General features: G+C 47.1%; 1 protein-coding gene across 1 annotated transcript; it reads right to left on the bottom strand.

Moving 5' to 3' along the window:
* Positions 1-6352: 6352 nt before the first annotated feature.
* Positions 6353-9740, bottom strand: LOC119314644 (wall-associated receptor kinase 1-like). Its single transcript, XM_037589358.1, has 3 exons — positions 8740-9740; positions 8482-8646; positions 6353-7492 (listed from the first exon to the last, which is right to left on the bottom strand). The coding sequence occupies exons 1-3, from the start codon at positions 9728-9730 to the stop codon at positions 6504-6506; spliced, it is 2145 nt and encodes a 714-aa protein (XP_037445255.1). The 5' UTR covers positions 9731-9740; the 3' UTR covers positions 6353-6503.
* Between the last annotated feature and the right edge of the window lie 1891 nt (positions 9741-11631).

Genomic DNA, 11631 nt, shown 5'->3' with positions numbered 1-11631 from the left:
TGCATGTCATCATCCGACTCAACCCAACCTACAAAATTCAGAAATCTGATGAAGGCTTTAGAAGTTGTTGTGGTGCTCACTACACTTTTGCACTAGATGTTCATTCGAAACGAAAATCTAGAAAAAAGAAAAAGAAAATATAAGAGTATTTCATGTTTAACCACCACATTCTATGCTTCTCCCATGCTAGGTTGTAGGCTCTGATGCGCCAGGTAATAATCAATTGACTTTCCTAAAGATCCAAAAGAACATAGCTGAATGTTTTGCAAAACAAATATTGCATTCTATTGTTTTAGAAATTGGACATGGTGTTTTTTCTTTGCTGGTTGATGAGCCAAGGGATGTAGCTGGTAAAGACCGATAGGAGTGGTCTTGAGATATGCTAGTAAATGTGGAAGTGTGGAAGAGGGTTTAGTCGGCCTTCGTCATTTGAAGGAGACAACTTCAAAGTACCTCAAGGCTGTTACTGATGATTTTTTATAGAACTCAATTTAAGTCTCAAGCAACTTAGGTGGAAAGGATACGATGTCACGAGCAACATGCAAGGTGATTTTAATGGTTTACAATCCTTAATCATAAGGGAGAACAACACCGCATATTATGTTCATTGTTTTGCACACCAATTGCAATTAGTTGTTGTGGCTGTTGTAATGAAGCACCAATGGATCAGAAATTTTCTATATGATATCTGTATTCTTGAATTTAGTTTGTGGATCCTCAAATAGAAAATACAAGATTCAAGATAAATATAAAGAACAAGCTTATGAAGCCTTATGTGGTGGTGCACTTCAAAGTGGGGCGATATTAAATCAAGAGCTAGCACTTGAAAGACTCAAAGGCACTTGATGGAGGTCTCACTGGAGGAATCTTAAGATTTTGATTTATTTTTTTCCTACAGTTATCTAAGTGCTAGAATATGTGGAACACAAAGACCGGGATGACGCAAACAGAAGGCAAGCATGTGGTCTCCTTGTTTATTTCCATTCATTTGATTTTGTGTTCTACCTGCAGCTTATGTCCACTATATTGGTTATCTCAAACACATTATCATTGGCTCTACAAAGTAAGAATCAAGACATAGTAAATGTCGTACATTCTGTGCAGTCAACCAAAAACTCCTTGAATGATGTAAGGAGGAATAGATGGAATCAGTCTTGGGTGAAACATATGCTTTTTGTGACAAACATGGGATTTCCAAGTTGGAGATGGAAGAGCAATATGTCAATGTAAACAAGCCACATCAAAAAACAGGTATCATTAATAACCATCATTCTGAAGTGGATTGTTTCAATGATGTTATTGATTGGCTGCTTCAAGAACTTGATAGCCGCTTTAATGAGAAAAATTCTAAGCTACTAATGTGCTTATCTGCTTTGAGACAAAAATAATCATACAAAGATTTTAATTTAGGGCACTTGATGGATCTAGCTATACATTTTCTGGAAGACTTTGATGATTGAGAACTGAGGGACCTTACACGTCACCTCTGTCTTTACATTGCCGATGTTGGAGCAGATGATTGATTCTCTAGCATAAATAATATTTGTGAGCTCTCTCAAAAAAATGGTGGAGACAAAGAAACATATTATCTATCCTTTCGTTTATTGGCATGTGAATCTTGAACTTTTATTGTCTGGTGCTATTGCTCCAGTTGAGAGATGTTTTTCGGGCATGGAAATTATGTAGACATTTTTGTGCAATTGTCTTAGTGCTGATGAATTGATCACAACCTTATTTGTTGTATGGAGAAAAAAGAAACGAGAAGAGTCACCAGTGATGCAATCATTGATCACTTTGAGGTCATGAAAGCACATAGACTTATAGCCTTAATTAATGAATTATTGCACAAGTCTATTTAATATGTATTAAGTGATTTTTTTTGGAGGCAATCAGCATGTATTGCCGTATGTTGTCGTCCGATCATATTTATTTTCATGGTTTGGAGTTTTCTCCTCCTCGCCGTCGTCGGTGGCCTCCGGCAGGCAAAGCCTGCGCGGAGCCGGCAGCGGCGAGGTGCTCTCTGGATGCTGCTCGCTCGGGAGGAGGGGATCTCCTGCGCGGTTGGCAGCTGTCCGGCGCTCGGCCTCGTGTGGCATCGACGCTCGTGGCAGAGACGTTCTTGGGCGCGCGGCGCATCGGTGGGCGCGCCGTCACGGTGCATGCGGTCGCGGTCGTGGCGCTCGTGCGGTCCCGATCTGGGATCTCGCGGGCTGCGGCCCACTAACCCCACTACTAATCTCACTACGTTGCATGCAGATGCGACGGCCAAGCCAGCTGCTTGATCCGATTATTCCTGCATGTATAGGCTTGAGTCAAATTCAAATTTGCAGCATTCTTGAGCTTGCCCACAACGGCACACTTGACGCACGCCTCAACTGATTGTATCCGATTCTATCTCCACGCTGATCTGTCGTCGCATTCGGCCGCTCTGACTCCACGGAGCTGTACGCGCATGTTGCTAACAACTACATCCATGCAAACTACACGACGTGCATGGTACTGATCAGCTAATGCTAACTCAACTAACTAACTAGGCACTATTCAGCTTGCATGTATACTCGCCTCCACACTTCTACGAGCACGCTCACTGCCACAGCCTCAAGCCTTCAACTTAACTACATGCATGAACGAACTAATGCGATGAAATAAACATGATGAATTTCTAGACAACAAGGTTTACTCTAACACTGTCTTCACGATATTGATGATGTGCGCCGTCCTCGCGACCTCTGTGGCGCCATCCCCCGCAGCACGGCGATGGCATCCTCGCGAGCTCAACGCCTCCGGGCTCTAGTTTGACGAAGTAGACGTCGGCGGCATTCCAATCGAGAGCCACTCCTCTGTCCTCCAGCTCCAAAAGGATGAAATAGACGGCGGGCGTCCTCCTGGCGAGCTCCACGCCACGATCCTCTACGGCACCGGGTTGATAATGTTGCAATGTGCGTCGTCTTGACGAGCTCTGCGAGTCCATACTCCCTGGCATGGCTTTGGCGTCTCTGGCGAGCTCCACCCCTCCATACCTCGGCACCAGCTTGCCGAAGTAGACATCAACGATGTCGTGGCGGCCTCAACACCATGTCCTTCACGGCACCGGCTTGGTGGAGGGCCAATGTCGTCGTCTCCAAGGGAGGACACCAAAAAGGAGTTCGGCGGGGCAGCACGCCAGCAGCACCACTGGTGTGCTCGTCTTGAACGATGGCCTTGAGGACGGTGGCGGCAAGCTGCGAGGTCACATGCTCCGCCCACGTCATCTCTTTCGAGAACATGAGCTTCATCTCCATGGCGCCTCTCGGCTTGGTCCTTTTTTTTTAGAAAAGGAGGAGGACCTCCGGCCTCTGCATCTGGACGATGCATACAGCCACTTTATTAATTATTCTCACAAGACCTTACAAAGTCATATAACAGTAAGACTAAAGCCACCGTCTAAGCAACAACTGTCGCTACACCTATCCAATTGATGAAGGGGCACTGATAGCCTGAGCCTAATACCAAACAGACATCGCAGCCAGACCTAACATCTAATACCTGAGGTCCCAAGCAGGACGTCTGCCGGGTATGGGAACCCACCAGTCCAGCGTGCTCCTCAACCAGGACGCCTGCCGTGTATGAGACCGCCGCAGCCACTTGCCACCAATCCATCTTCAGAGATGTACTGCTGCATCGACCTTTCCCGGTCTAGCTGCCGCCGACGCCACCACGACGCCAACAGCGTCTGCCTCCTGCGTGAGTCCATCATCGCACATCAGACTCCTAATCTCCAGGGCGCCATGCCATCGAGATCTGTCACCATCCATGTGTATGATGAAGCACCGCTCCACCAAAGACGTCGTCCACCGGTCCCCCGAGCCACCGTACACCTCCAAGAAAGACGCCCCTAAGGGGGAAACGACACAAACGCGCCGCCGTCTTCTGATCTGTCCATCTAGGGTTTCCCCCGGAGGTAGCAGATAGTAGTCTAGAACTTCTCCACTGCGATGCCTTCAAGAAGGGAACGACGTCGTGAACGCCGCCATTGCCGACTTTGGCATCTAGCCAAGAGCAGGTTTTCACCCAGATTTGTTCGAAGAACTCCATCCAACTTCTTGTGCATGGACCGCCGCCTTCTCTGTCGGAGACTAGATCAAAAGGATCCAGCCACCGCCGCCAGATCCATACAGTCAGCACCGGGAGATGACGACAGTCTCCCTGTACCAGAGCTAGCACGAACCGGAGCAGATCGAGTCGGAGAAGATGATACTCCTGGATCTCCGGCAGACCAGCGAGCCGCCGGCACGACCGTGTCCAGATCACCGGCCACGCCGGGCCACCGCCACCCCCCACGCCATTCGGTGGTCACCAGATCCGGGACGAGCCGGAACCGGTCGGAACAAGGGGCGCTCCGCCACCCAGCCATGGGGCCGCCGCCCCGGCCACCGCTGCCCCCTGTGCATCCGGCCGATTCCCACCGGCACCACCACCGTCGCCGCCGTTGGGATGCCCCGCCGCCGTGGGCCGATGTGGTGGCCGCACCTCCGCGGATCTGGTTGCCCGCGCCACCCATGGATCCGGGGGAGAGGGGAGAGGCCCTCCGCCACCGCGTCGCACACACGGGCTTTGCCCGGCGCCGACTACCTGCGGCGGCGGAGGGGAGGACGGGGCGTGGGAAGGGTCGCCGGCGGCAGCAGAGGCTGGCCCCACGTGTCGCCCGCGAGGGGGGCGACGCGAGAGGGAGAGGGATGGCTTGGTCCTTCTTGCTCGGCTGCCAGATGCGATGACGCCGGATGCATGTCTTCTGCTCTCCACTCTGCATGGGTCGGCTGCGTGGTTTTGTTGTTCTTCAGGGATGTCCTTAGGTATCATGCAAAATAAGTAGATGAAAACACATAGAAGAAAAAGAGTATTGTATGGTTACATGCGGGGAGTGACCGCACATATGTCCACGGCCGGCGCATTCGCCGTTCATCTGATCTCCACGACGCTGCCGCCACGAGCGCGTTTCTTCAGCGTGTTTTCTCCTCTCCTCTGCAGCGTACCTTGGTGCGTGAGATATGCTTGTGGGCTGGCTGGATGTCTCTTGCTCGACGCTGCCGCCTTGGCGCGTCTCCTCTGTCCCCCTCCCCTCATGTATGCACCTATGTTTATAGGCAAAAGATGGGGCATCGGGAGCAACCAACCCGACGAGTATCGCCGAGTCATCTCAGCCGAAACTTGCTCACTTTGAAGTTTCCTTATATTTTGTCAACGCATCCGATGGATTTTCTTCTTGGCGTGCAAGCCAGTACAAGAAAAGGAAACAAACCTGATACATACTCTCTTACGCGGCGCCTTCCAATTTTTTTTTTGCATGGTACAAATAAAGATCATAGTACAAGCCATATACATACCGATCTGGCAAAACTGAAAAGATAGTAAAACGCTATCCTTTACACAAAGGAACACCAGCCAGGAAGTAAAATTACAAATGAGATAGAAAAATACTTTGAGTTGACACCAACGCCCGTCACCTGTGTCTCCGGCACCATCACAGCAGCAATCATAAGAAAAAATGTGGTCGCCCTTTGCCTCTGCCACCGGAGAGGCTCGCCTCCGCGGTCGCACGCCATAGATCCGGCCGGAGGAAAAGGAGGAAGCGGCCCGCACTATCCTATTCGTCGACGGTGACGACCTGAGCGCAACCGATGGGAAGGCGAGGAGAAAGAGGAGGAAGACCCCGGCGTGGAGGAGCAGCCGAGGGCGACGAGCCTGTTTCAAAAAAAAAAATCATAAGAAAAAATGACGGATCACCTCCATACCCGAGCTCAAAGCGGCTCCATCACTGATATCCAGCTTTACGGATATCCAAGGCGGTTCACCAAAGACGAAAGCATTACCGTTGAACGAATCAGACTGGGGCAACACCCCGGACATGCTATCAAACTCTAGATCTGCCCCACACCCCTACCCACGTGGAATATGTGTGCATGGTTAGCTAGACATATCGGGTATTCTTTTTTTTTGCGGGGAACATATCGGGTATTCGGATATGTATACGCGCGCTTGCCGGCTGGCCGTAAATACTCGAGTACATATTTGTATGGGCTCGACGTAGGTGCATGCATGCACTGGGCTAATTCTAATTTGCCAGCCATTAGCCCATTAACACATTGGCTAGTAGTAGTTCATACGCCTACACATGCAATATAGGCGCGTACACGTAGGCACTTCTTGCTTCATGTGTACAACTAAGTATTATTAGTCTAAGTCACAATTTACACAACTTTTATTTTTGCACTATCCTTCCTCCTTATTTTGGTACTATTCGTAGTGCAAAAAAAAAAAAAATCTCATCGAACAACACTACAGGTGCAAGCAAAAGGATGTATTATGTGTAATATGGTTAAAAATTTGGTCAAATTATAGTGCTTCGAAACACAGTGGCAAATGGAGCGTACAAACATTCAACACCTTAAAAACATTGTTACAAATATTGCCTCAGCTTCCCCTTTTTGAAGGATTTTGTAAAAACTAACTTGGTGAAAAACACCCTACGCTTTACGAGACCGGCCTAGTATGAGCAGTTGCTCCGCTACCTCCATCATCGTTGGTCTTTGGTCTACATCAAGGCTAAGGCATTCCACGACTATATCTGCCAGACTATCAAGAAGCTCCAAATCTTTTGTTATTGCAATTTCCTTGTCATAAAACTCAGTCGTTTTCTTCTGTTTCTTATGTGCTTCAAGAAAGCCTTTTACCAAGCTATTATTCTCAGAATGTATGGCCCTCCTCCTACTAATAAGCTCTAGGATCACAATTCCGAAACTATAGACATCACTTTTTTCAGTGAGTCGGCCTTCTTGTAGATATACTGGATCCATATAATTCATGTCGCCGATGACTTGTCCAGTGTGTTGCTTGTCTCTCTGAATCAACTTAGATATGCCGAAGTCCGAAATCTTGGGAACAAAGTTATCATCCAGGAGTATATTTGCTGGTTTAACTTCACCATGTAGAATTGTACTATTTGTTTTTGAGTGCATATAAGCTAGACCGTCCGCTGATTGTGCTGCAATACTTAAACGTGTATCCAAGTTGAGGGCCACCTTGTTATTACTGTTGTGAAGGATGTCAAGGAGGCTACCTTGAGAGATAAACTCGTAGACCAGCATAGGGGCATCAACTTCAAGGCAACAACCAATGAGCCTGACAATGTTCTTGTGAATGACTCTAGATTGGATGATGACTTCATTTGCAAATTGTTCACTCTCTAGCACACTACCATTAATCGGCTTCTTTATTGCAACTAATTTATTGTCAAGAAGGCCCTTGTAAACTTCACCAAAGTAACCTTTTCCAATTAAGTTACTACTCCTCAAAATTGGCTTGAGCTCCCCCTTTTTGAAAAGTTTAATGACATCTGCCTTCTCTAATGTAGGGCCACCATTCTTTTTGTAGAATTCTTCCGTCTTCTTTTTCTCTTTGTGAAGAATAAGAAGAAATGATAAAACAGCCATCAGAAGAATACCGCCAATGGCACCTTGATGGACAAGAAACAAACTTGATTAGTACATATCACTAAGTTCACATTTACAAATCTATCAGGTATGTTTAACATAATAAGTAAAACGTTTCATTAGTTGATCTACTAAGAATCTAAAACAAGTTTCCACTAGAATTTCAGAAGAAAAATGGATCTAAATCAAGAATGGAAGGGGTTGAAACTCGGAGGGAAGTGTGCAGAAGATGATGGAAGCATGTACTCCGTCTTTGCGAAATTACAGTGCATATAAACTGTAAGATTTTGTAAATTTTGACGAAGCTTACAGAAAAAATATCAACATCTATATGCTGTATTAATACGGATTCATCACAAATTATATTTTCATATAATATATATTTGGTATTGTAAATGTTATATTTTTTTGGAATTTTTGTCTATAAACTTGGTGAAAATTTACAAAGTTCGACGTTGGAGAAAAAATTATGTGCTCTATAATTTGGCAAGGCAGGAGTAGCTCATACATTGCAGTCAGGTTATTTGTAGAAATTAAGCAGTATCCATCAAGTGATGTACACGCAGTGCACCTATCCAATACATGTTTCTATTTGCATATGGAATCAAGCTCCTTGTTGAAAACCATAACTGAAGGTGAATGATCTAGGTGACACAAATTTTGGTTTATAGTTTGGACTTCAGATCAACGTTTTTGGTGATGTGGCACACCCGAAGGGTTTTGATTCTAATAGAAAAGATTCTCACCCGGGGTGCTGTGTACTGATGCATTACATGGAGTTTTGCTAGACATACGGAAGCTTACTTAAGTTTACAGGCTGATCTCTGATTTGGCATATTTTAATTGGATGATGGGGGTGTGAGGGGTCCCACACGGGTGAAAATCAGGGGGGCTTGAGAGATTTTATGGAAGGGTTTGTAGCAGTCCCGTAAAAGGCCGTACGTGTAGCATTTTTGCATTACATGCATGTACACGCACATACAGTGGAGTGCAGTAGTAGCTTAGTACTTACCCACAGCCGCCTTGGCCGCTGGAGTGAATATATCTGAGCAGGTTCCCGCTTTGCCGTCGCCTTTCATCCCGAACTTGCATGGACAGTCATAGCCTCCGAGCCTGTTTTTGCAGATCCCGCCATTTGAGCAGCGATACACATGCGGGAGCTTGCATTCATCAATATCTGAAGAATCAACACTTCCGGGAGTTAACCAATGAGTTCAGCAATGATGTATATATATGTACCATGTATGTATGCATGCATGCATGTATGTACCTTGGCATCCGTGAGTGATGTAAGGGTTGCCAGCGTAATGGTCCCAGCACTTGCAGATATAGCCAGGAGTATGTGTTGAGTTGGCGCAAGAGCTGTTGCCGCTGATGCAGGCGTAGTCCGGAGGGGGTGGCTGTCCCTTGGCCGGACACGAAGTGTTCCCGGCGGCGAAATCGAGCGCGATGTGGACGCCCCGGGGGAACCTTTTGAGTAGCGTCCTGTTGCCCTCCATGTCTGGCGTAGAGAAGTTGTACCATGACTTGTCCACCAGCATGGCGTAGGAGCACGGGTAGTCTTCCCACCGCTCGTTGGGGACCTCGCCCTTGACAGAAAGGCTTAACAAGTTGCCGAGGTTGTTGTCCGGTGGGATGGTGGTGTGGCAGCAGCCCCTCCCCGTGCACGACCCGTTTGTTGGGGTCACACTTGGCAGGAGATTGCGTGCACGAGCACTGCAGGCGAACATGACCGTATACGGCCACCTCAGCGGAAAGTCGATGAAAGTCACGAAAGCATCGACTCTCCAGCCGACGCCGACGAGAATATTGCGCGTCGCCGACACGGCGAACGGCGTGTGGGCCAAGTGAATATTGTAGATCGCGGAGAAGGTCCTGTTGAGATTTGTGCTGCAGAGGTACGAGACCGGGGCGTACACCCGTGCCTTGCCCGTGGCGACTGATATGCTCACAAGCTCGATCGACGAGAAGGACCAATCGTTCCCGTTCTCGGAATCCAGTGGGGACGACGACAACCTGGATATTCTTTTGCCAGCAAGGAAGGCGCGAGGGGGATACGAGGAGTCGTTGCACACGACCTCGAAGCCATGGCGGAAGCAGCCGCGGCCGATGCCGAAAGGGAAGGGGATGCTGATGTGGCCGCACTTGTCACGGCAACCTTGCTGCTGCTCAGCCGCGGCGGCCAAGATGACTAGTTGGATTACTGGCAACCACAGCCGCAGTAGTGGGTGGGAATGGAATTGGGAACTTGGGGTGCTCATGCTGCTCTACTCCCTCTATCGTGTCTGGCAGGATGCAAGGAATCGTCTAACTTGGGCTGCACATCCTCCCTCCCTTAATATATAGACGGGATGACAAGTAAATAGGCAAAAATCATGGATGTAGATGCTTTTTTCATATATATATACGCGCAAACACTCACTCCTATCGACGCACACACGCACACCCTACCCTTGAAATAAATTGAAGATAAATGCGAGCACCAGGATTTGAACCCTGTTAGGGGATACCACCGTGCTCTTAACCATGCAACCACATGTTGGTTCGCGCATGTAGATGCTTTTAAAGCTTGTGTGGTTACAAGTTTTTAGTTTTTCTGTCTTTGCATTTTTATTTGTGTCTTAGAGCATCTTCAAATATGTACTATAATTTTTCTCTACGAATAAAGGTATGCTATAATAGGGCATTAAAAGGACAGTTGTTGAAATAAATTATGTAAGGCTAGTCACAGTGGAGAGTAAGTTAGAGTAGCAACATGCATATGTTACTACCTTCATAGTCTGTATGATAACATAGAGACCTTCATTTACAATCACATTGTAGACTCATTTGGTTTTTGTTAATGCTATGTGTGGTAACACAATATGTTACTCTATTCATCTTTCTCCTTGTTAATTACTTGCCACACATCACTATTTTGCTTATGTGGCATGCATGTTACTACTTATATTACTCCCACTATGAGTAGTCTAAGAGCATCTACAATCACAAGTACCAAATTCCGACCCTCAAACGCCTGCGGGCAGTGACCGAACAACACACAAATTTTGTCCTCCGCAACTGGATCCACCATACCGAATACTCAAATCCGTATTAGTCTAATGCAACGTATGTACTTAGCTTAACACATGTCATCTAACTACCAAAAATTGACCACTCATGAAACACATGGTATCATGGCAAGTCGTAGGGAAAGTTTGACATGTAGGGTTGCAAACGATTCGAGTGTGAGTGAGTTGGATTAGACTCAGCTCTACTTATACTATAATTCGAGCTCGCTCAAAATCGAGCTGTAGAAAATGGCTCGTGCTCAGCTTGTGATGATTTGGAGTCAATCTCGAGCTAGTTTCAAATTAAATAAGATAATTTTATTTATTAATCTATGACAAATTTTCGAAAAAAATAGGCCACATCGCAACATAAAAAATCATATATAATTCAACTTATTCTCTGTACGTCCGATGACGAACCGGAGTTGCCATGCCATCAGCCTCTTGGTCGTGGATGGCGCGTGGTGCAAACACGCCATCACCGCGTTTTCGGCCCGGGTCGTCTCGTCTTTGATAAGAATGGGACGTGAGAACAAACGCGCAAAGATAGCGGAGAGCGCGCGCAGCACGAAAACAAAATAGACACGGTAATTCGTACGCTCTTGTGGATGTGCACGGGCGACGACGATGACAAGCGCGTCCCGGTCGATCAATGTCGATGTCCTCCGTAGGCTGGCCGGCCTGCTGGAGTCGTGGTGCGAGATGAGGTCGGCATGTGGTCGTGGTTGGATCTTGGATGTGCACCTTGCACAGACAACCAACCAGACCGTCAGACACGCACAAGAATATTCTTCTTACTTCGGCATCTCTCTCTCTCTCTCTATCAGTTCACACTTCACACTAGCCAGCAAACTACATGCCCCAACACACAACGAAAGACTAGGGCTAGTAACTGTTGACGATGATTCAGGCTGTTTCGTGTATACACATACATGTATTAGATGTAATTGTCCCGCTTGTTTTTTAAGTTTGTATTTTGCTCACCCAGCAATCTCGGAGACTATGGGTTGGGCTGGTGTTGTAGTGATCTAAACGCTCTTATATTAGTTTACGGGCGGAGTAGAACGGTGTGTATTGGGCATGGCTTGTTCAGTAGACCGTCAAGGGCAATT

This window comes from Triticum dicoccoides, chromosome 1B (assembly GCF_002162155.2).
Source record: "Triticum dicoccoides isolate Atlit2015 ecotype Zavitan chromosome 1B, WEW_v2.0, whole genome shotgun sequence".
Lineage (NCBI taxonomy): Eukaryota > Viridiplantae > Streptophyta > Magnoliopsida > Poales > Poaceae > Triticum > Triticum dicoccoides.
This window is presented reverse-complemented; position numbering and strand designations above follow the sequence as displayed.

Coding starts and splice junctions, on each gene's coding strand:
- LOC119314644 (XM_037589358.1), bottom strand. CDS start 9,730: ATGAGCACCCCAAGTTCCCAATTCCATTCCCACCCACTACTGCGGCTG. Junction 8,647..8,739: donor CATCACTCACGGATGCCAAG/GTACATACATGC, acceptor TTGATTCTTCAG/ATATTGATGAATGCAAGCTC. Junction 7,493..8,481: donor AGCGGCCAAGGCGGCTGTGG/GTAAGTACTAAG, acceptor TTGTCCATCAAG/GTGCCATTGGCGGTATTCTT.